The 27,033-nt window shown below is 33.1% G+C and overlaps 1 protein-coding gene across 2 annotated transcripts in view; it reads right to left on the bottom strand.

The window, feature by feature from the left end:
• Nucleotides 1–5,100, bottom strand: part of LOC123711615 (collagen alpha chain CG42342) — a 160,240-nt gene extending 155,140 nt beyond the window's left edge. For both annotated transcript variants that reach the window (XM_045664239.1, XM_045664240.1), the window contains exon 1: nt 4,628–5,100. In XM_045664239.1, the coding sequence (XP_045520195.1) occupies nt 4,628–4,988 (361 nt within the window). In that variant the 5' untranslated portion in view covers nt 4,989–5,100. The remainder of the gene's footprint in view (nt 1–4,627) is intronic.
• Between the last annotated feature and the right edge of the window lie 21,933 nt (nt 5,101–27,033).

Genomic DNA, 27,033 nt, shown 5'->3' with positions numbered 1-27,033 from the left:
AAGAATTTGGAGGAGGCCTTTAATTCGTCGTAGGTCGAGTACCAACTAGTGTAAATCATAAAACTATTATTTTATACTAGTACCTACACACATACACATTTAATGACATGGACTTAGTGTGGTACTCGAATAAAGGCTATATATTTTTAAACATTAAAAAGAAATATCACTCATAATAAAAGAGAAAGAATGAGAGTCTCTTTCATATGACACATTATTGTTTTTAGGTGCTTAAAACAGAAACTGCATAATAGCATAATAAAACAAATAAATATAGTAATGTGTTAGTGTTTAATCACAAATATAGTTTATAATACCGTGTATTAACTGACATTGCATATCACAAAATTTAATATGAATCCAGCATTCAAATATGGAGTTAAATTGACAGTGATGGTGAAAACGAATCTAATTAAACCTTAATCCACTGAGCTGCGGAACTGAATGCTAGCCTGTCCGAGCCGCATTCTGCTCCTGCCTACACCACACACCACACGCCATACAGTTGCCTCCGCTAACATGACCTGATTAGCAAATGTTCGCGTATTTTAGTTCGTGTGGTGAATTCGTTAATTGTTTCTAGTTCTATATACGTCTAAAACATTAACTTAACACATGTGCATATTTCTTAAATCTATGGAAAACTGATCAACACTTTAGACTTATAATAAATTATCAATTGTGTTTTATGTGATTCGATAACAATGTTACAGAATGAGTATTGTATATATATTATTGCCAATATTATATAAAAAATAACTTTTATGCATATAAATACGTTTATTTATCGTTCTCGTTCTATAAGTACAAGTAATGAATAATGCAAAAATAACTTACGTATATTTTGCTTAAAATACTTTAATTGGTATTAAGCAGTGTTGGCTTAGTGGTTTCAACGTGCGATTCTCATCCTTAGATTCGAAGGTTCGACGCCCGGCGTTGCACCGATGGACTAGTCTATGTGCGAATTTAGCTCTCGCTCGTACGGTGAAGGATAAACATTGTCAGGAAACCGGCATGCCTTAAACCAAATGTCGACGGTTTGTGTCAGGCACAGAATGTTGATTAGTCTATTAGATTGACAAATGAGCATGAAACGGATACAGAAATCTGAGGCCCAGACCTAAAAAGATTGGAACGCCACTTATTTTTTTGTACTATGTATAATACATAAGGTACATACATACAAAGACGTATGGGAGCGATAACAATATTAAAAAACTGCTGCCGCCCCTAATCGTGCCTAAATTATTTTCAGTTGACTGCTTGCTTTTAGACCGTTAATTGATTTTGTCCGACGTAATCTCATCTGAATGTTTGTCAATTAGGACGTGTATTGAAAAACGATTGTCCGGCGTGAGCTCAGTGCTGCAACACCACTTATCACCGCCGTCAGTAATCCTGTAAGGGCTTGTGTTCAAACGCGTAATAGGATTAATTCTCCACGCATTCTATTAATACTGATTTATTTAACTGCCTATATAACAAATATCGTATGGCTTATGTGGCCTTTGATGTCAATACTATTTAATCAACCGACTGAATATTAACTCTCGAGTGCATCTAGGCTTTGTTAGGAAAGGCTGTGTCATAACTGCCATCTGTGAAAAGGCAAAATATAACCTAGGAAATTGAGGATACAATTGCTAAATTGGATATTTTTGGGGTGAGATTCTAACACGAGACGGACTTTACTATGTCAAATCTACATTTTTGACGTACGGGAGTACGTACAAAAGGAATACGTCTACGTCTACGTCGGGAATAAGTCTAGTCCGCGATAAAAGACGTTTTTTATTTGTTGTTCTAAAATAACGAAGCCAATGAAAGTTCTTAACATATTGGAAAAACTCTATACAATTTTTATCCTGCAATTATTGTAAGTAAGTTTCCTTCGTCTGTATAACCCTCTGGCGGCCGTCAATTGCACGCGTTAGTTTTATCGCGATCCGTTCGACCCTATATAGTTTGTTTTCCATCCACTGCACACACACTTCCCACACATTACTCATAGCCCAGTTCCTATTATTTGATAGACGTTATCGATTACTATCGATTAAAACACTGTAGTGGAACTTTTAATTCAAAGAAAATGTAACGTCGAGATATTGTCATGTATTCGTTATACTTACATAATAGAATTTTATGTTTTTGGAAGCAATTTAAAAACAAGTCCTTATCGAGTATCCATTACACCGTCTAATATCAAGTTAAGTACATCATATAGCAGTGGTGGCCTGAGCCATAGCATGCGACTCACAATCTTGGGGACGTGTGTTTGAATCACGGTTGTCGACTAATATAGTCTTCCTCGATGTGGCCATCACTCCGCATTTAACATTAGCGCGTACAGTAAAAATATCGCGAGGATTACGGCATACCCCAAAATTCAACAAGATTTTTTTATATCGAGAAATCAGATATTTATATATGATATTGGTGTTTAATATTAAATGCAGAAACTTAATCATACTAAGCAACAAGTCTAATGTATCATATTAATATGAAAATCAATTTTTTTAATACAAATATTAGCTAATATGAATCGAACATTTCTACATTTAATCAATCAGAAAAGCATCAAAAGAAAAGCTTGATTTATACACCATTAAGAAGGTTGGATTTCTTGAAAGCTCGTAAATAAAGTGACCTATAAAACTTAGTATTAACGACATACCCAAACCCTTAAAGTGTCATTTCCATTTCGCACCAGGCGAGGCGGGCAGTTTATCATTTTTTTCGATCAACGCCTGCGGGCCCGATAATCATGGATTAGTTGACAGCTTTCGACTGGGATGAAAAAATAATTATAGATTTTTCAAGGTGGCTACTATCACTACGGAAGTTTTAGAGTTTTTAAAATATGTTAGTAAATTGTGGTGAACTGTAGTTTGTAATGCTGTGTCGCTTACGTTCATCCTGCTACCGATCGACGCCCAATTATAAAAACCAAAATTATATTTTAGGTTACTTTTATAAGCATTTGTCGCGCTTCTAAATAAAACTGCTATGGTTATGGCTACTAAAAACAGAGCGCAGTGGTTTTTTAATGTAACATATCATAATTTTACTATATTATTCTGTAAAATATATAAATTTGAAAATGGATTTATTAATCTATAACATGATTTTATAAATCTCATCTCTACAAATGTTGCTTAACTTGCTTAACGATGACACTGGTATAGTACAAAACTGAATTATATAAAAAACAATATATTTATAGCACGTTAAATCAAATAATAATATTCGTATAACAAAAAGTTGTTAAATATGGAGTATCTAATAAACCTTGTTTCGTAAATTAATGACTTGTGATTAATTGGTATAATAATTAAATATGAGATATATATCACTAATTGGTGCAGTCTTGTCATGTTAATGTTATGTATGTTATGCAAGTATATTTCAAATGGAATTATATCAGGAATCCGTGTGAACACCCTGAGCCTTTCGAAAGTTCACTTTTTGTTAAATTTGAGGGATCAAGGGATAGAGGGGTCGTTTAATTAAGCTATTAGCTTTTTTGTTATCTCTAAAACTTCGAAAGAGCGAATTAAGTCCGATATATGGGATTTTAATAAAAAGCAATACATAGAAAAGCACTTACTATGTAATAAAATGATTATAATTATATTTAAGAAATAAATGTTAGGTCAATTTTATTTCTAAATTTATCAAAATGTTTATTTATATATAATAACTTTCTATTCAGCAAAAGGTTCCTTTTAAAGCGCGAATCAAAATTATAGCAAAAAATGCCATTGAATGGAGACCATTATCGTCAATAGAGTCAACCAGAGAGACCAGTAGCGTCAACAAATAAAATAAATCAAATAGAAGAATAGGTGTTTAGACTTAATCGTTTGCGGTACCGTGGGAAAACAAATACAATAAAAACTATTTACCTCTGTTGTACACACGTGGCATAAGATTTATATTATCCTGTCCAGTCACAACATATTTAGTCACATAATTTATTACATTAACTCAAGCAGGTCATAAATCGTCGTAAATTATAGCAATGAGGGCTATTAAAGTACTTTATGGATAACTGAATAAAGATAGAAGGGGAATATGTTAAAAACCTATCAAACTAACGAACTTGTTAAAAAAATATAAATTAGAAAGTAAGTAAGTTTAATATTTTAAAGTAGGATTGTCAGAATAAATGAAGTATTGAAATTAATGATTTTCATTAATTTACTTACGAATAATATTGGTTTGTGTAATCCTGAAATATTGCAAATATGTAACGTGTCCTTTGACAATGGCCATTGCATTGTAAATAATTATGAGATTATAACACAGATTCTCGTCGTCTCGATCATACTGAGCAATTATTGAAATAGTATGTTTTGTATTTATGTTAAACCTTTACCCTCATATTTATATATAATGAAACTGTTGTGCTTAAAACATATTTTAAAAAGATTTCGTTAAAATTTGTATTAATTCATTTATTTATATCTGTAATCTCATATGTGTCACACATCTGAATGATAGTTTAGATTAGAATGTAAGCTGTATTTGCATTAGTGGTTTAAAATTTTCTATACTTCCCGAAACGTTTTATTACATTTAAAAAGGCAACATTTAGTTGGCTAAGTGGCTATTGTTATCGTACCTGGTGGACAGCCGCAATCACTATAATCCCGTATGCTTCTGGTTGCTCTCCAGTGCGGGACCCGAGCCTCCCGTCGAAGCCTCTCCACGAGCGGCTGCTGCGGCTCCAACACCGCGCTACGCAGCGCCCGGTGCTGTTCCTCCAGCAAGCCAAGTCTATCTTGAAGTCCCTGTTGCCTGTATAGGCTGTACCCGCTTGAGATCAGGCTCATAGCACACGCACACCACAACACTGCACAATAAACCCACGGATCCCCCGGGCACCGGTCGCAACTTTCTTTTACGCAATTCTCCTTATTTTCTCTTTCTTCTGTCTTTGGAGGACTCTTGCCCGGAGGCTTCCCTCCCGCTTTGAATATCATGGCTTCAATGGCATCAGGATAACATTCACAGCATCGCAATATCACGCGAACATTAAAATCGTATTGGACTTCGAGGAATTCGCGCAGAGAAGCGATACACCCGTTCCGTGTGACAGTCCGAACGCTACTAACTCGATGAATGAAACGCTTCGAGCTTGAGAGCTTACGAAGATGAACTTTAAAGCTGAGCTTTTGTTGAACGCTTTTGTTTCGTTTTCCTTTTTTAAATAAGTACGTAATGGAATCGAGTTTGCCTTTAACGAATGTGAAATGCTCATTAAGCTCTGCTTTTCTCAGATAAATATTCTCATGTACGTAAGCTAGAATTTTTAAGCCGGTCCATATTAATATAACTCACAAAGATCTAGAGTATGCTCAATCAATTTGTGACTAATTATTTAGGTTCATTCAAGAGAGACAAACCATATAAAACGGGGATCCAAGACATTTCAGGCAGTAAAGGGGCTTATTTACTTTTATTTAACTTCAAACGGGAATAAAGATGGGGAACTAACACCAATTATAACGCAGTCTTGCACTTGATATTATCTTTGTTCAAGTTACGTTATATTGCAAGAGGTTTTTTTATTAGATACTTTTTGTTTTACATTTGAGATATTCGGTTAATTTGCTATAAATATTCTATCAACAACATCCCTGTGTCTTCTTTTTTAATAGATAACATTGAAAATGTTTTATGTGTAAATGAAAGAGTGAGAAGAGAAGTGTAATGAAATCCGTTCATGTTAATAATAATACAACAAATACTCCTATTTCTATTTTTTTTAAAGAAGAGTTATTACTGAATGGAATCTAATTTTAAAAAAAAACTCCACATGCATCAAACATCATAACAAAATATAAAAAAAAAACTGGGTGTGGAAAACAAAATTTATTTTTTAAATAAATTGAAGCAAAACCAAGGAAAACGAGTAGTTGTAGAAATGAATTGGGGTTTAGTTAACGAGTGGGGACATCGGGGATAGCAGGAAATTTAAAAGCAAATGAAATAGCTTCGGATTTGCGGGCGCGAGATAAGCGAAATTGTGCTACCCCTGTGTATGTACGTATAATACAGCGTCTGTATATGTACGTCTATTTCGTATCAGTTATAGGTCTTATTCGTGCCAGTATTATGTTTGCCGTAGGTAGTATTATGTTTATCGTAATACACAGCTATATGCTTTTTAACTATTAATAAGTCAAATTACAATTGTCTAATCGATAATTGGATCTCTTATGAACATCACTTAACCCGAGTTAAAAAATCTCTCTCTGAAGTCCCCTACATGATACATATCCTTCGCAAGAAAGAAATACAGATGAAAATATCTCATAATTAATTTGGAAATTTTGAAATATATATATTACTCAGTAGTATAAAAGTGTTACTATGTTGCATCTAATGGTGAATTGTATTTGTTCCTATAGATTTTGTCTTAATAAGAAGTTAGAAACATACATTACAGACCGTGGATCGATTCAAGCGCGGAGATTATTTGGTTCAAATTGCGGGGCCCAAGCGACGGTATTAATGATATATATGTTGAAAATACGGCCATGTCAATAGCAACATTCATTACATAATTTTTTTTATGTATATTTCATTCTTATTACTTGAACATACTTGAACTTTTATTTTGTTGTTTATTTAAAGGAAGAGCAATCTCGGTCTGGTTAAGCGATTCTCGCCGAAACCCCGCTGTTTATTATTATTTCGCGTCAATAACATTTTTTCATATGTTGACAGAAAACATCGTAAGGCGTGTCTCAGGCCCAATAATAAGGGTGTATAGAAGGCTTGAAATATTTATTTATGTCCTAAAACAACGTGAGTAATTATATCTACAAGAAAATATGATATTAGAATATAAGTAAGCTAGCAAGAGAAAAATTAAACAAGCAACCACAAAAAATAAAACTAAAATGAAATAGAAACTTAAACCTCATTCTTAATAATGCCTGATAAACAAAGTTACGTTATATTGGAAGGTTGTTGTAAAATATATCAATATTTTCATCAATGTTAGTAATTAGGTTGTAAGAGCGAGATAGCCTATTTACTGGACCATTAAAGTAGCAGATAAGCGAGCCGTTGATACGTTTAGAAGACTTAGTTCTAGCAACTCTAGGATTACAAAATACGTAGAAAAAAATTAAGACTGGATATCCAAGGTTTAGTTTAAAAAATCCTTTCATTTTCATTAATGAAGCTTTAACTATTCGTAAAATATTATAACGATATATAATGTGATATAGATTTTAACTTTAACCTATCCTAAGAAACGATAATAAGATTAGCAATATCTTAGAGAAATCTAAATTAAGAGATCAAACAAAAATAAACTCAACCCACTCCAACTCTATCTAACATTAATTAAATTTGTATGGAATGAAAAAGGCGATGTTTTTAACGATAGAGCCTATTAATCTTTTTAATAGAGTCATTAAAAACCGAGTGGCATCCACAAGCGGCTTGAGACTGGCGGCCATAGACTTACGTCATTGTGATCCTGAGGGACGGCGCACGCCTACACACTACGCAATTAGATTAGTTTTTATAACCATTTAGAAGTTCAAAGTGTCTGGTGGGCGTACTTTTATATAAAGTGATTTTTTATCATTGATATATTAACTCTTTATTTTTGGTTCATTCTGAACTTGGTGTCACCTTTTATTTAGAAAGGTAATAATTGGGTCTAATAAAACTCTTTAATAATGACAGTTTGAAGATTTAAGATTGTTTGAGAGTTAAGATTGTTTTCTTCGTCTAACAGTACCATCTCCTTTCGAAGGTTGGCGGTTATTATGACTACTTTGATTTTGCAAGCCACGCTTCTGAACAATAACTTGTTGCTTTGACCAAACCATTGTCTAATATTCTTCAACCAAGATGTGCGTCTGCGGCCAGTTTTCCCTATACCGGCCACAATTGCTATGTCTTTACTCATTTTACATAAGGCATAAAATTATACGAAAAATATTTATATCAGTATATACAGTATTTACAATTTACTTAACCTACATATTAATAAAAAAATAATGTAATAAATAAAAATGTGTAGCAATTAATGTCCGTCATTGTCTCAACCCTAAACAATTTTAAATATTTTAAAATCGAATCTTCATCAACTGTTCACACACCATGCGTTGACTTGTTTTAACTCTATCATTTTATAGAAGTTGTGCGTTTACGCAATAATAATATGCTACACACAGTGCGTAAAGCTCCCGAGAGCTTTCCGTCCTATAAGCCTAAAAGCGTCCCATTATCAGTATCTAAATGGTCATTTTTAAATTTCCCAAACACCACCACAGATATTACTTTTCTTGATTGTAGTACCATAAATGCTTAGAATTTTATCGACTCTCCGCGAAGTTAAATGAACAAAGCTTTTATAAAGCTCACTTGTGCATTGTGTAAAATTAAGTTAATTTGTATCATTTAGATTCCGAGACAGTAAGAAGGGTTTTAATAGTCTTCCCATTAGAAGGCAGATAATAAATGGATGAATTTTAACGTTTTTATTTAGTGCCAAATAAGTGCCTACGTAACGCAATACCCGTTAAATGGCTAGGTTTTTGAAGTCGGAAGTACAACTTCTAACATGGGAGCTTAAGTAAAAACAATATAGACTGTTAGCAACTATCATAAAATTCATGAAACATACCAAATGTTTACCCTTTATATTGAAGCATTAAGCATTTATTTTATTATTTTCAACAGAACAGCATTTAATTAGCATAAAACTCGGTTCTAAAGCCGGCTGTAAAGTGTTGTAAAATGGCGCTCGGTGGCGTTATGTCTCAATATTACTTTAAAACTGCTATTTACATAAGCCTCTGAATATTCTAACATCGTAACAGTGTATCATAATTATTACTTTATATCGTGTTAACCCAACAGCTTTAACGCTTATTTTCACAAGTTATTTCTATCTTTTTTATTGGTGAACGTCCGTATATCTATATATTGCATTTGCATATTATCTGTTCTATTGTCTAATACTCACCAAAAGAATTATTATGATTTATTTATTTCCCAAATAATTATTCTATGTTAACTATTAATACAATATAACTACTATAATACCTACACCGATAATTCTAAAACTTAATTAAATTATTATACACCTATCTTATAACTAATAACATAACAAGCAGGTCTTGTGAACACAGCCAGTGTCCAAACAAATAGGTCTACCTCGATAGACATCAATCCTTAGATTTGATGCAAGGGGTAAACACATGCGTGTTTAAAATAAAATATTTACATTACGGAGACATGTAATGTGTGCGAATCTTGATATAGGCATTTGTGACAACATATAGTACAGAGATCGGAGACAATAGTATGTAAATATTTAAAAATAACTGTTAATATTTCTTAGTACAAGTCAAAGAAAATCATATACAGCAGAATATGAAAGTTTATCTTATTATGAACTGAATATATCGAAACAGAAATATGGTATTTTATTCATTACAGTCGAGGTGTGAGCTAGTTAGCGTTAAGTACGTCGTGACTCGACTGCTACCAAACAGATATCCCACAATATTGCTTTCCAATAAGTACGGTTTAGTGTTCGGAACCAACAAATATAGTAACGTTTATTAGTTTTAACAATGGTTTTCGTATATTGCAAGGATAAAGTATGAAGCTCGTGACTTCATCTTGAACTTTTAAAATAGATAAAAATTGGTTTGTATTTTTCAAGATTCTCTCTAATTCGGTAGGGATTCGGGTAGGGGATTTGGTGCCAATTATAACTCCCGTATTAGATACGTAAAAACTTATTCGATTTTGTAGTAGTCAGTCCGCGCTAAATTTCATATAATGAGGATAATGAGGATTTTGGCCCAAAAATCGTGACATTGATATTGTACTAAAATGGTAAATACATAATAAGTAAAACTCGTTGTTGGCGTACGACTCTGATCCCTGAGGTCGTGAGGTTCGATCCCAGCCAAAAGTTTCGCACAGGCGCATTTAACATTTGATCGAACGGTGAAGAAAACGTGAGGAAACCGGCTTGCCTCAGACCCAAAAAATCGACGGAGTGTGTCAGGCACAGGAGGTTGATGGCCTACTTGCCTATTAGAATGACAAACGATCATGAAACAGATACAGAAATCTGAAGCCCATATCTAATAAGGTTACTGAACCACTGGGATTTTTTAAATAAATTTTCGCCCATTACGGAAATATATATTTACTAGACATAGCAGAAATATAAAGTGCAGGATTAACTTCACTTATACCAATTGTTAACACGCCTATTATCTTCTACTGCAATATTCTATAATAAATATGTTACATTTTCTATTTTTTGCTATGTCAATTACAGGTACCCAATCACATCCCCCACGTTCGAGAGCCGACAATTTGTTAACGACAAGGTAACAAATTGTGTGAAATGTTGAGTTACATATGAAATGTTGTATTAATAGAACTTTAATACATTTTATTTTAACAAAGTTACGACTAAAGCTCAATTAAAATATTATTTAATTATTAAGTCTACAATTTATGCTATTGTCACCATCTGCATAATTAATATTTTAAAATAATTTCGGAGTAGGAGCAACAAAGAAAAGTTTTTGCTTACAACCCAAACCACAAAATTCAGAGAATTTAACTTTTTCGTACTTGTTTTCCACTTTTATAGTACTGCAAACTAGCGTTTAATATTTTGTTTGCAGCCTTAATTATAGTAGTTGTATGTGTTTTAATTAATTTGAATTTAATATTTATATATTAAAGAATACTTAAATTAAACCTTCTTTGATATTTTTTTCCATTGTTATATTCAGACTAACTCGCTAAGCGCAATTCCGTACGCAGTCTATTTCGAATATTTTAAAAAGATTTTTGCGACCTCTTCTAAAATTATAGTAACAATTTAGTTAATAGAGTATATATAGCTAGGAAACTGGCAAGTGTTTAATAATACGATTTGGTCGTATTTCATATTGATATGAATTAAAGTTCGAAACAATACGGAAAAAAATCTTTTTGTTTTTTCATTTTGACAATGTTTCTAAACATCAGCCTTAAAGGCAGACACTTTTTTAAATTAATTTTTAAGGGGGTGTCAATTTACAACATAGCTCTATCATGGTAGCAACGTGGTCCTTAATATCATAAGCAAATCATATAGATATTTTTTTCGGCAACTCCCTAGCTAATACAGTCAAACCTTTCTCGGGAATCCCAATAATTATTATTGTAAAGCGTGTAATAAATTGATCGTAGATTTTATGATGCACTTGACGCATATTAACACACACAACATTAAATATAATATTTGGAAACCACATAGCAGCGTGCATCTTCATCACCATATCTATAAAAGCTTATATAACGTAGTTTTCTTTCTATTGCCAGAATATTTGCACAGCTAAAGATATACAAGCAGATATACACGTAAAAGTCAGCGGTACCTAATAAATGTAAATAATCATTGATACGACACTGTATTGTTTGTATGTATTTCAAATTACATTATGTAAGTCACAAGTGTACAAGTTGGATAGCAAGTTTGCGACGTGATATACGTGCGAGCTGATACACGTCGTCTGACACTTTGCTTATACAGATGTTACGAGTATGAAGCAAGGACAAACTTTACGTATAAGACGGGAAATCACAACCGAATATTCTAAAATAGCTTGAATTAATATTGAAAATCTGGCCGAAATATACTAAATGAGAAAGCTTTGTATTATTTTACGCAAAGAAATGATTTCAAAAAGGATTTCGGAAGCCGGGCCATTCCTATAAGTAAGTAAACGGTCACTACAATGCAGACATTTCCTAAAGTTTTAAAGTAATAATTTAACCAACATATAGGTTTTTTATTAATGGAATATAAAAAGTTTTATACATTATATAACCAAAAATCAAAATGCAAATGGAGTATCTCTCCGTGTCTGGTTGACTCTTCAAAAGGAAGTAGTTAGTACCTTCGGAACCTTCTGTGTCAAATATGATATTAAGGCAATTATAAAGTAAGCAAGGCTCCAAGAATCCTCGAAGACGCATTTCATTTTCAAGCATAGACAATGTGTGGATAATATGTCTTAAAAAGTAAATAATTACTAATGACGTTATCACCAAATAAGAACATCAAAGACCCCCTTCCCCCATAGTGTCATACCCCATACTACATTACGTAATATTTGAACGGCCCCATTGAGAGTGTCCATGGTTGGCGGTATCATGTTGTGAACAATGTTTAGTCTGTAAACCTTTAAATTGGCTATATATTTAAAATATATTATGTATTATAGTTGGGTAAGCCGTAAGTTAATATGAATTTGTCAACATCTCGACACATTAAGTTATGCGTATACCCATTATAGTATTATTCAAACTTTATGAAATCAATTAAAAACCAATGTGGCATCGACACAGTGATTTGATCAGACATCAAACCAATTTGAAGGGACCGAATAATTTAAATGATAGGGCCAAGTTGGGACTCAATTGTTGGTAAATAGTTTGGGTAATTGCCGCCCCAGTTATCGGACATGTTGATAATCGACTGTTTGGGAATTACTTGATATCTAGCAAGCTGTTGGATTCAAATGAGCACCGGATGTGCTTTACCACGCGTCTTGATAGGTATGGCTATCTATTGAAAATTGCATGTAAATGTCAATAGACCAATAGACTTGGCATGGATTATCTTCGTAAGGTAGTTTTTGAGCTGCTCATCAAAGTATTTGTGAACGAATTTTATTTAAATTCCTTTAAAAAAAGACCATTGCTTTAACGCATGCCTTCGGACAGTGTGACTATAAATAGGCGGTAGTTAACAGTAGGGTCACCACCTACCCGTTCTATAAAAATCTATGCTACATATCAATTTCGATCCAGGAAAGGGAAATAAAAGTAAGGTCAATTGTAATTACATTTTTGAATTTCCATCTAGTATTGATTATGAGCTGCAGTGTTGGCCTAGTGGTTTCAGCGTGCGACTTTCATCCCTGAGGTCGTAGTTTCGAGCCCGGCTGTGCACTAATGGATTTTCTTTCTATGTGCGCATTTAACATTAGCTCGAACGGTGAAGGAAAACATCGTGGGGAAACCGGCTTGCCTTAGACACAAAAAGTCGACGACGTGCGTCAGGCAGGCAGGTTATGAAACAGATATAGAAATCTGACGCCCAGACCTAAGATGACTTCGAAAAATAATTGCAATAAGTTGGATCAAAAAATTGCGTTGTATTTACACAATACTATTATATAATAATATTCAGAACAAATAATATTATATTTACAAACTCTTAATTTAAATATTGTTCAAATGAAGTATTACATTTATATTATTTATTTATTTACTTCACACATTTTCCCGAAGGGGTTGGCAGAGACCAAGGATCTCCACTTGCTACAGTCCTGACATACGTCTCTAATCTTCAATAAGTCCATTCACTTTCATGAAATTCACCAGTCATGCTAGTTATGGGTACCTTTAACTTGTCCCGTCCTGGATTTGGTTCATGTTTCTACGACAAGGCCTACGCAACCCAACTACTTCACCAGTCGTAAAAAATCCTATATAATGGCAAAAATATTAAGGATATAAAACAAACCTAATTAATTTGATTAATCTGCATAAAACTTTGATTTCCCCTGACATCGGCTGTGCCGCAAACTTCCCGTTTAACTGCCACTCCCTGTATCTTTACTTTGAAACTGCTTTAATATTTAAAACCTTGTCGTAGATTTAATTTATAAAAACCATCTTCGTTAATGTTAAGAACCGTTTACACATATTTAACAATATAACGAATGGACCATGGGTAGTATTTTTTATAATATCTACTGTAAACTCATACAATATACATATATCAACAATGTTACTCTTCACAGCAACTCTGAACAACGACAAAAATTGAACAATAAAGTACTTTTAAAGTTGCTAAAATTAGTAAAAATAAAATAAACAGTAAAAACTGCGCAGCTGTGTACGTTCTTTTGTCGCTGTATTATCCTAGCCCACTATAAACTCGACTGTCAGCAGCATGCATACGAACTTTTTAAGAAATTCGTTCTTTTGTTTACAAATTAGGATTACTTGTATGTGTGGACTGTTATTGACCATGACTAATAAGTAGGAGTCATAGATTATTATCTCATATATTCTTCTCTCCATTTAATAACTCTCTATAATGTCATAAAATTCATAGTCCCTTCAGTGTCGTTATATAGGGTTTACACTGTATACACATTCAGACACAATGTGATATATTATTGTGATGTATTTTTTTAATGGTGGAAAAAACGACGTTTATACATTAAAACGTATTGGAATATGACAAATTTATAACACTTAACTTAAGACAAGTTTAATATTAAGGTTCTAAATTATTATGATGGCATGATATTTCCTGTAAGTGTTGGCCTGGTGGCACGCTGAATGTGCGAGTCTCTTCGCTATGGTCATTTAGAGAGGGATACCTTACACCCAAAAAGTCGAAGGCGTGAGTCAGGCTGAACACGTACTTGTTTTTTAGAAAATAAACAAATAATCAACAAATTTAAGGCCCAGACCTTTAAGACAAAGATCATTTTGATTTGCGCGTGGTTTGATTCCTAATGATTATTTAGACGAAAACTTTATATTAATAGTTAAAACTTTTTTAGATTACAGATAAATAGCTAAAATATATATTAAGTACATGTTAGAGATGCAACATACGGCTTTATTTCAGCGATCTTTTAGGCAACCCTAGTAAAGAAAAAAGAGAAATACTAAGAGTAAAGTGCAACCAATGCATAACTACTATTATTTATTAAACATAATTTTATTAGAAGTTATAGCTTAATCTTGGTTGGAAATTACATTGATATATGAACGAAAGATAATTTTTAGAACACCAAAAATTCCTAAGGGTAATGAGAAAGATATATATTAATTAATCATTAATACAATTTATCACACACATTGTGTGTCACGTACACGCGGCCTGTTCTTCATTAAACATTTTTTAGTATTATCTTTTATAGGATCATTAATTATACAAGTTTGAAAAGAATTTAAAATACCGTCGCTTTATGAAAAATGACAGGATATCATTTGTTCTATTTGTTCATATTTTTTTTATGTGACTTATTGATCAACATATGGAAGTCAGATTTTCAATATTCACGTTATTAGAAGTAAACATTTTTAAATCTAACCTAATCGACTCCGCTATTGCGATTTCATACGCTTCACATATTATCAACCTTCAGGACATGTCATTATTAAAAGAGTACCGAAAGTTTTTTACGCCGGCTTTTTTTCTCGGCCTACATCCTCTGTCTTCTGTCTGTTTGAGTAGGGATGTCTACCTATTCAAATTTAATGACGTGGAATAAGTGATACTTGTATCATGTTCTATAATAAATATATTTTATTTAATAGAAGCGGAATATGTTTTGTTTGTAAAATGCACCATGTATCCAACATAATATAGTTATAACAATGTAGCAGACATTTTTTTATTACACAATTCGCCTATGATATTTTAGAAAAGTAGATTTTTTGTTCTAGGTATATTCATGGTCTTCATATATTATTAAAACAATGAACAAAATATTGTAAAAACTATTTTAAAATATGTAGTAAGTATGGAGTTTCCTGCCATTTCTTCTCCATATGAAAGTAGTATTTTGGAAGCGGCAACTAGTTTTTTCTTTTTTTTTTTAATTTTTATTTATGACTTTCGAAAGTGCCTTTTTAATATACCTAATTGAATCACGGCTGTCCAATGGATTATTAATTTTATATGCGCAATCAACACTTCCTACGGTAGAGGCTAATATCGTAAGGGAATCGGCTTGCAAAAGCAAGAGACCCACCAACTTGTCTACAAGATCTATAAAAATGATCAAGAATGGTATCCAATTCGAGGCCCAAATAAGCACTGGATTATTATTGATTATTATCATTTTATTAATAAAACAACAGTTCTTGTTATTATATGGTATTAGTTTTAGAATTAAAAATATGGAGTTATTATTGGGTGATGTTGGCCCAGTGGATTCAGCGTGCGACTATCATTCCAGAGGTCATGTGTTCGATCCCTGGCTGTGCACCAATGGACACTTTAAGTGTGCAACAAGTTCGAACGGTGAAGGATATCATCGTAGGGAAACCAGCTTGACTTAGACGCATAACGTCGACGGCGAACGGCGGCTTATTAGATTAATAAATGATCATGAAACAGATACAGAAATCTGAGGCCCAGAGCTAAAAAGGTTGTATCGCCACTGATTTATTTTATTTTTTATTATTGTAAATGGTCTCTTATAAAATGTGATGGAGTATAAAAGTTAGTAGCGGAGTATATCACGCTCGCATAAATAACGACAATTAGGGCTTAACTACCTCATTTACTTCTATATTTAATTTTTACACCAGAGTTTTGAAATCAACTCAAACTTAAAATAACTTTATTCGTATAGGTAAACAAGTACACGTATGAACGTCAGAAAATAAGTGTAATTGTAATTTTAGTACCAGTTTGCAAGTCAAGGGCGTAGAGCGGGCAAGAAGAACTGGCAAGAAACTTTCCGCCACTCTTTTTAATCGCTAAGTTTTGAGTCATACAAATTGTTTGAACTGGAGAAAAGCAATCCCAAGGATTAGGATTGTTTAAATATTAACAGATAGGTTCCATATTCCTTTATAACCAACTTCAAGGAACCAATATCTAGAGGATAGCTAATAGATAGATGAGGTTATCAATTCGATGTGTTTGTTTTATATTTTCCGTCTGTGGACGACAAGATTTCAAATTATTTAGAGTTTCAGCAATTTTCCCGGAGTATGGTCTTTTGTTAAAATAGCTATTACACATTAAGAAAAACACTTTTTGAACGGATTAAAGCTATCTATTATTATTAAAAACTTATAATTATAACTTCTTATAACTTCGGGGCAATAAATACAGATAAAACAACTTTCTCTGCAGCTGTGATACTTTTGACATTTAACACCTTTTGTCTTCAGTCACCGTGATAACGCACGCTGAAAAGCACGCGAAACGTCTCAAAAAAAAATTTAAAATTATGTAAATAATTATAAGTTTTTAATAATAATACATAGCTTTAATCCGTTCAAAAAGTGTTATTCTTAATTTTCCCGGATGTTGGTGCCAAAAACCAATGTCTCTATGATCATCACCATTTGACACAATAATCGTTTATGCCAAGCAATAATTATAATATATAGACTAACTCACTATCTGAAGCTACTAACAAATTTTGTTTCTACTTAAAAACGTGTACTAGTACGAGACGATACGAGAGTGTAAGAAGTGAAACTTCTTTATGACCTTATTTTTCGAAAAATGGTCTACTATAAGTAACTTTATAGAAATTTGTTAAATAAAGTTAAATAAGAAGTTTAACAAAGGCTTTTATCATCAAAGAATGCAAATAATACAATTATTTCATTTTAACTTATTACTACTAAGATTATTATAGAATTTCATTGTTACCGTTGACAAGAAAAAGATGGAGCGTAACGAAAAAATGTGACGGAAAAAAATAAAAGAAAATTACATTCATCCGTTTGTCTTTTCAGTTACATATGTATCCAATTCTTGTGCAGAGCTTAGGAAATGGCAGCGAAATCATAAGCGGAATTGGTGACTGCTGAAGAAATCTCAAGAGCTTTAGATGGCATTGCATCTGAAATACTTTTCAGCATACAGTCTATGCAATTCCATAAATAGGTCCAAGCAGTCCGTTCTACCTTCAAAACATTTAGTGCGAAGCAGATTGCCGATTACTCTCTACTAGTTCAATTGATTCATACCCCGCAAAGCAAAAACGCAGATACAAGAAGGGGTAATAGTAATATTTACATCAGTAAATTGGCCTAAAGAAGCATTTACTTTCTCTAGCATTACCTTATATTTTCAGATACAGGATCTTCTAATCTTGTCTATAAATAAATCTTACGTCTAATATCTCTCTTAATATTTCTCTTTGTTTCTCAATTAAGAGTCGGCTTTATGACGGTTATATGATATAAATGAAAAACAAAAGAAATAAAAGGAAAACTCATTTCTCCTACATAAAATCCAAGTCAATTATAAACGGATAATGTTCGTGCAATTTAAAAGGCGGCCATCCTCATTTTTCAAAAGGCAATAAATCATTGTAAAAAATCGCATTGCTAGAAACGCAGCGGACGAACTCTGACACAGAATTATACGAACAGTTGTAGTGTTCTACAAATAACGAAGTTATGCTATTCTTAAATTATCATTCTCCTTCATATTAAAGCAGTTGTATGCTGTTTTAACCCATTTAAATTTAATAGATAGGCATCTATTTTTTCATAGCGTTAACACAATTTTAAAAAGAGACAAAATGCGAAGTATGATATGAATAAATGATTTTGTAATTTATTAGAAAAATGCTTGTAAGAATAAGTTATTATTATAATTATTTATGTAAGTATCCTTCTTTTTTTTTAGCAATTGATCTGTGTAATAATAATTGGTAAGATGACATTCAAAGTATGCAATTTACAATATCTTTACTAGTACTTATATATTACAAACAATAAAAATAGATACATTTAAACATAATAATAAAAATCAAATATTGGTACTTGGTCGGTGTCTTCATTTTAGAAAAACATAGCTATTGAACAATTTATTTTTATTTTATCAAAAGCAACTAATAAAATATTTACTTAACTTAATTGGAACATTTGAACGATAAGTTTGCGTGTGTGCGAACGCGTGCGTGTGTTAAAAATATTGTATTAAATTTTATTTTACCGTAAAGCTAAAACTATATAAATTTAAGAAAAACACTTTTGAACGGAATATTTCCATAATAATTATAAGTTTTTCAGTAGTAATCCGTTCAAAAAGTGTTTTTCTTAATGTGTAAAATCTATTTTAACAAAAGACAATACTAGTATATAACTTATTATATTTTACTTAATTTCAACACCTATAATATATAAGCGAGTGATAAAGAGAAATCATCCAGTCCATCCTAGAAGTATTCAAAATATAATTACGCCATGGCAATGACACCACCTTTCGAGATCGAGGTGATTAATTTTTAAAGATACAGTGAATCTATTAGGGAGTTCTCGGCTTATAAGTTTTGATATACTAACATGCAATATGAATTAACAAATAATTTAGTTACGTATATATATATATAATAACCAGATATTTTTGTGATAGTTTGAAATGGCTGATTGTGTGGTTTACTATTATTTCATCCATCACATCACTTTACACGCAAATATAGGATTTATTCATATTGTTTTAAAAATTATAAATCTTTAGGAAAAAGTTGCCACTTAAATATTTTTAAATTGTCATTGGGACAAATAACGAAACACTGATTTTGCTTAGAACTGTGGGTTCGAGGTCCATTAATAACTGTTGAAATGATCTTTTTCGCGGTCCGCGGACTCCGTTATATATTGCGACCTTCACTCGCCGCATCAATGAGTGCTGATAAAAGAAATACCCGAGATCGGAGGGTAATAAATGGAAGACGACTTGGATTTATGGGGGGCTTATCCATATCCAACCGCAAAGCTTATAAAGTTAAATATATTTATCATTGTATATAATGATGCTTTGGTTCTTTAATATTCAGTTAAAGGGTTGTACCGCAAAGAGCGGTTATGTGGCCGTTTGTGAATCTTTTTCAATGTCGATATTTATGTATAGGTAATCTTAAGGGAGGATTCTGCGTATAGGAGTTGTATGTACAGTACAAGTTAAGTAATCTTAGACCAGGTTCGTCATCAGGTTAGGTCCTGGTAAATAACCTGTTCTATGCATTGTCCTGAGGTAGTCAAACTTACTACTACCTTATTCGTTTTAAGAAGCTGAAGCCTGGAGCTGGAGCCCGCTTTAGCCTTCTGCCACTGTGTTTCTTTATATATGAATTACTGCATTTTATAAAGCAACATACCGCTTTACATGAAATTGAATCTCATCTTGGATTTTTTCCTGTCATTTTATATTTCGTGGACCTGCCTATTTGTAGTCACAGGGGACAGTAGTAGGTAACTTAATAAAATTTTATAATGCTAATGGATTAATGTAAATAGTCCCAGAATAGGTCGTCGCTGTCGGATTATCTCGGCTGACATCCGATGTGTGCCGATTCGCATTTATCTATCATTGTCATTTCTTTTTCCACAGATATCTTCCAGATAAATGTGCTCCACGTGTATCCTATATTGATATCGAGTTACCAGTGGAAATCACAGACAGGTTTGAAGGTAAAGAAATCGTTTTTTGACATTATCTTTCATTTTACTTTTGTTATACTACTCAAAAAGTCTAATCGTACTACAATTTAACCATAAGAAATTTTACTTATCCTGACAAATGCTTAAAATTTATAATTTACCTTATGTTTGCTGATGTTTAAGCAATATAATTAACAATGCATAAGGAACCATTATTAGTATAGATAAATAGAAAATCTGTTAATACTAAAATGTATCAAAAAACATTCACTATTAAAAAAAATAGTTATGAAATTAATGACATATCCATTAAAGAAGTAGAAGATTGTGTTCGTGACTTAGCTATACGAAATAAATACATTAATTATTTTAAAAGGTACAAAAGAAGACAGACGCCATTTTGAGATTCATTTTCACTATCGGACGTCAGACAGATACAAGCCTCTGTATCACCTCAACGTCTGTCGTTCCACAACTGAGCATTTCTTAAGACAGTTTTTGCAACGCAACACCAACATGTAGTGCCCACTGAAGTATTTCCGAATTCATTCGACTAAGGGTCCTATAAGAGAAAAGCGTTCTTAAAAAGCCGGCAACGCCCTTGCAAGCCTTGTCACAAGTGTCAATTGGCGGAGGTATCGCTTAACATCCAGTGAGCATCCTGCCCGTTTGCGTGCTGTTACATAAAAAAGGAAGGCTATACTTGCGCTACCAAGTGAGGAAAAGCTTGTCAGTCCGAAGACCAAACTTGATACTTAAAATGTCAAAGGACTTGGCTTAGTCGTCCACATAATTTTTATTTTATTTCTAATCTACTTTATAATTGGACTAACCTATCGCTTATACAAAAATATTTACAGTTGAATGTTATAAATATTAAACGATTCCAACGTCAGGGGATGATTGATCGAGTAAGCGATGTAGAACTGAAGATAATTGCAACAAACATTCCATTAGCCGTGATGAATTTTTAACTGAACCGATAAGATAGATCAAAGAAACGTTACTTTTAAAACAGTGTTAAATATGGGGGAGCTCTAGGCAATGGGGTCTTTTTAATGCGGGCTGATAAAATGAAAACACACCCCACGTTTTATATAGTACATTGATCAAATGTGTTAAGAAATTTTATGATACTGAAAAAACTAAGATGTTTTGAAACATTTTACACATTTTTATAAAGGCTTTACGAGTTATCTAGGTCGGGTATCTAATTTTCTCGTCTTTTCGAATTAAGTGTCGTCTACTATTTACTAAATAATTGTTAAGATACACTATGACAATTAGAATTGAGGTACGCGACAAAACCTATCTGTAGTTTCAAAAATTCGAAATAAAATATGAAGTAAGTATAGTACAGAGGGCAAACAGGCAGGAGGCTGACCTGATGTTAAGTGTTCAGTTAAAAAGTGATACCGCCGCCCATGGACACTATCAATGCCAGAGGGCTTTCAAGAATTGGGACGCTTCTTCAGATTTCGAAGCGAATTGGTTCGGAAATACTTCAGTGGGCAGCTGGTTTCACACTGTGACGCGCTGCAAAAACTGACTTGAAAAACGCTCAGTTGTGGAACCACGGACGTCGATGTGATACGGATGGTATTTTGTATTTTGCCATGACGTCCGATAATGAAACTCAGCTGCAGGTATTTACCCGAACAACTCCTCTAAAAACTCTCCGTGGTAATTAAGAAACCAATTCTTATATTATATTAAACATATAATTAATATCGTTATATGTGTATTGGTGGTAACAGTCACGTTGTCTTGAAACTAGAATATATAGAAGTGAAGCTATGGAATTGGACTATTCCTCCCTATTCCCCTAGCACATTTTCTATCTTCCTTTAAATCTCTACTGTACAAACATTACCTGTCCACATCGTAACCCTTGCTTTCTTACTCACTGATCTGAAATTATCGTGATACATGTGCACTTTTTCATGTCTCCTTTTTTCATATATTATCCTGATCACTGTTTACATATATTTTAAATTGCTATCTTTTGTTCCATTAGTTTTGTCTAAATAACAATATGTTATGTAAGTTTGCAAATCTTGCTTACCTAATCTATGCAATTCATTTCAAACCTTATTTAATTTTTTTTTCACAGTGGTTGCAAGACACCGCTCGAAAGCGACAAGGCCAGCAGTTGAACCCCTTTGTATTTAATTTTGTCAATTGTACTATATTCCTCTATATGCAACGAAGTGTTAATAAATTAGTATATGGATACCTATTCTAATCTATATTAGATTTTTGTATAGCAGTGTAGTTTTTAGTATATTATAATAACACACAGTTTAAAAATTAGTGCATATATATTTCGTAAGTCTTAGTAAGGGTTATATTAACAGACGCAAATTTATCTCTGTCCCTCATTCCGTTGGCTAGGTAGGACACATACCATACACATATGTCAGCTTTATTGTATTCTAAAAAATATATATTTCTGGTCTGTGGGTAACCAGCTAGGGTTATCTTGTGTCGACAGCGTGCACTGTTCGCGCTCACTCGTCTGTGTATTGAGATACGATGAACCATGTTTTGTGCATTCCATTAAAAAACTGTCCCTTGGATCGAAATATACTGTTTACTATAGTACCTGTTTTATGTTAAATGAATTTAAAATTATTACAATATTATTTAGGGTATATGTATTCTGTTTTACGCTACAACCGTTAGCTCCAGTTCAAACAATTTGTATGACTCAAAACTTAGCGATTAAAAAGAGTGGTGTAGAGTTTCTTGCCAGTTCTTCTTGCCCGCTCTACGCCCTTGACTTGCAAACTGGTAGTAAATCTAAATTTAGAATTAATTTAACTTCTTTTCTGACGTTTATAAGTGTACTTGTTTTTGACTTTGACATATAACTAAAGTAAACTTGTGGCCTAGTAATTTAATCGCCTTAATTTGGTCTTAATGTGATGTTACACAGATTTTGAAAACAAATAATGATATTAAAATAATTAAATCAGTGGCGCCACCTTTCTAGGTCTGGGCCTCAGATTTCTGTATAAGTTTCATGATCATTTGTCAATCTAATAGGCAAGTAGTTGAGCCTCCTGTGCCTAGCACATACCGTCGACTTTTTGGGTGTGAGGCTTGCAGGCTTGCTTTCCTCACGATGTTTTCCTTCACCATTTGAGTGAATGTAAAATAAAAAGAAAAATAATGTAAATAAAGAAAGAAAGTCCATTGATGCACAGCCGGGATCGAACTTACGACCTCAGGGATGAGAGTCGCACGCCGATGCCAATAGGCCAACAATATTAATAATAATAATAAAATATATAGTTTCAAAGGGATTACAAAGGTAGTGCCACAAACAAAACAAAAATGAGGTAGTCGTGACATGATATCGAGTCTGTATCAATTACGAGTACCGTCGTTAGCATGCGATGTACTATTAAAGTATGGAGCCCTTAGATTTTATGATAGTTATAATAATTGTTTATATCTTACGATTTGCATAAACGCAATTTGTATGTAAAATATTTGACCTTTATGCAAAATTGTGCTGGTTGTGTTGAATGTGATAGTTTTGATAGTGTTTAATGTTTTAAGAGAAGTGTTGGCTTAGTGGTGTAGAGTAGAATCATTTTAAAAGCCACAATTGACATTTTTAGGCATATGATTACTTACATATGAAGACATTATAGATGAAATAGACGTGTGACAGTTATGTGGCTGCTATATATACTTATTGTAATGGACATAAGGTAAAATGAAAATTAGATAAATTATATTAAATAAATATTTATATTACTTCCAGATGTTTACAATTAAATGTAATAAGTGTAGCAACTATATATTCAAAAAAAAATCAGCAAACCATTTTTTTTTTCAATTCTTTACATCATTCCTTTAAAGTGGTGTAAAATTATTTAAAAATAAAACATAAAATTAAATATTAATTAATTACAGTAATTTTTTACAGGCAACCTAGCAATAATCCATTACTAATTCCCTCAGCAGTCATTTAAAATAAATTTTATTGAAATAAGTGATAGCTCAACAATGAGCATAGGATCCTGTACTATTAGGTGATTAACTAAGTGTGAGCAAAGACGATACTAACATATTAATGTGTGTGTTTCTTGTGTGTTATTTAAAATACAAAATCTAACTACCAAAAGGCCTACATACAATAGCGTTAACTCAAGTTCCAACTGCCAGCCTCAAACATTGATGGTTTAAAGTAATTTCAACACATAATTTATTTTACGCTATAAATCCTTCCGCTAAGGTTCACGTTCGGTGTATTAAAGGCATCAGTGGATGACAAACGAGCCGACAAACTAATGTGGAGCATATCCATAGCATCTGGTGTTAAAACAACCGGCTATATCTCTATAATTCAACGCTGAACTATGCCATTTCATATGGCACGCGTTATTGTCATAGTTAAATATTAGATCAACTTAAAGCTCAAGACTAAATGTGACTGTCTAGTAGACTAGTCATATTAGTGTCAATGTGATAAAGATCTTGAATACTCTATTCAAGTGTTCAAGTTAGTTATCGTATGTGCTCACCGAAACAATTATTATGTCATTGGGAATCAAAGAAAGTTTATTCGGGTGAGTTATATTTGAACTACTTAGTGTCGAAGGCAGTGTTTTTATTAGACACAAATATTTGATATTGGGATCTAGGTGATATATCAGTTAGAGCAAGTTTAAAAGTAAGTGTAGTGAATGAAAATTGAAAGGCCGGCATCGCACTTGCAAGCCTTTTGGCAATGTGAGTGTCCATGGGCGGCGGTTTCGCTTAACATCAGATGAGCCTCCTGCCCGTTTGCCTTCTATTACACAAAAAAGAAAACAATTATGTATTTTTGCAGAATAGATAAACAGTGCGGGATGAATAACAAATATGACACATCGCAAGTGTGTCGTGAGTATGAAGTATGATTTTACTAAACGTTACAAGAATTTTATAGATATCCGTCGTATGAAGCGCCTTAAATGTTTTAAGGGAATAGGCAGGGAAGTAATGTTGGGCAAACATTTGCGTATGATCAAATGCACTCCCTTTAAGGGGAGATGTTTACCAGCCTCTCTGTGGCTTCATCGGAGTTTGGGTGGGTTTGTAAGGCGTCCATAAATAATCACTATTCTAATTTAATGTTATTATTACTAGAAACCAGAACTTAACATACTTGCTTCAAAATATTGGTGTATACGTTGTCTGTTGTTACAGTATTAGATGACAGGAATGTCTTATTATTATTAGAAAAATGTTGAAAAAATGAAAAAGAACGGTGAAGGAAAACAACGTGAGGAAACCGGCGTTAGACCCAAAAAGTTGACGGCGTGTCTCAGGCACAGGAGGCTGATCACCTACTTGAGACTTTAAGATTGTCAGATGATCATGAAACAGATACAGAAATATGAGGCCCAGACCTAAAAAAGGTGTTAGCGTTGTATTTTATTTTAGGTAGATGATCAACCTTCTGTTTCTGACACACGCCAACGCCTTTTTTGCCCTTAAGGCAAGCCCATGTTGCAATGTTTTCCTTTACCGTAAGAGCGACGGTTAAAAGCACACATATACAGTAAGTCCAGTGCTCAGTCGGGATTCGAACCTAACTACGTCTTCAGGAATGAGCTTCGCAGTCTCAAGTGACTAGACCAACAATGCCCACTAACGCGGCTTACTTCCTTCCGATTCAGAACTAGTTTTATATTTCGAATGATTGCTTTAGACTTACATACAATGTCATCCCATACGATTTTCATCGCAAAATAAGAGCGCTTTGAAATATAAGACAACATATCGCATCGATCGTCGGCAAATGACCTGAGGGTCCGATGAGCATCTGATTACCGATGCGAAATGCCTGAGTAACAGCTGTTTACACGCTGCACGTGGTACTTTGCGAAAGTGAAATTGGATAGCTTTATGCATTGTTAAATAATATGAAAATTATAGAAATGTAGCTAACTTATGATTAGTAATACTTTGAGATGATTTTTACATTGTAATAATTAGTTTAAGGGTTTTAATTCGGTTCCCTGTGATAGAGAAACATCTTAGATAACTACAGAATGATCAAGCAAATTACTTGTCAATAAAATAACGTTTAATAAAACACACAATACAAGTTGCCCGAGAAGTTCGGCTTCATACCGCATTGGAAGATACATATAGATAGAAATATGTATAATGTACGCATATAATCTTTTAATGAATGTTTTTCTCATAAAAGCTTATTGAATGAAAGTCTGGTGATATGTTGAAGCAGGCCATCCCTATAAGTAGTTGTTTTATCTGTATCGAAGGGTGAGACTGTTCACGTAAACATTGCTTCTGTACGATATCGCCAAACGATACTTTGTAAACAAGAGCTTCGAGCGATTGTATATAAAATATGTGGATCTTTACGTACGTACCGAACTCAAACTTATACACCAGGCGTGGTACTGTAACTGTTTCTTTAGATTTGCTCCTACAATTTCGTTGCTCGCAAGTGCATTGCCATTTAAAATTGGTACGGAAATATTGCAGTAAAAAGCATAAATATTAGCTCAGTTGTGTAAGGATGTACCATGAGGTGATACGGGCGGAATTTCGTATTTTGCCTCGACGTCCGATGATGAATTTCAGGTCAAAGTCAAAGTCAAAAATCATTTATTCATATTATCATATCATATCATATCACATCATCATATCATAGTGTACATTGTGTTACCTATATAGGTATGAACTTATGAACGTCAATAAAAAGAAATATACATTAAATGCATCTAATTTTACATTTACTGCCTGTTCTCAAATCAAGGGCGTAGAACGGAAGAG

The sequence above is a fragment of the Pieris brassicae genome, chromosome 7 (assembly GCF_905147105.1).
Source record: "Pieris brassicae chromosome 7, ilPieBrab1.1, whole genome shotgun sequence".
Lineage (NCBI taxonomy): Eukaryota > Metazoa > Arthropoda > Insecta > Lepidoptera > Pieridae > Pieris > Pieris brassicae.
Note: the sequence above shows the minus strand (reverse complement) of the source record. Positions and strands in the feature narration are given on the sequence as shown.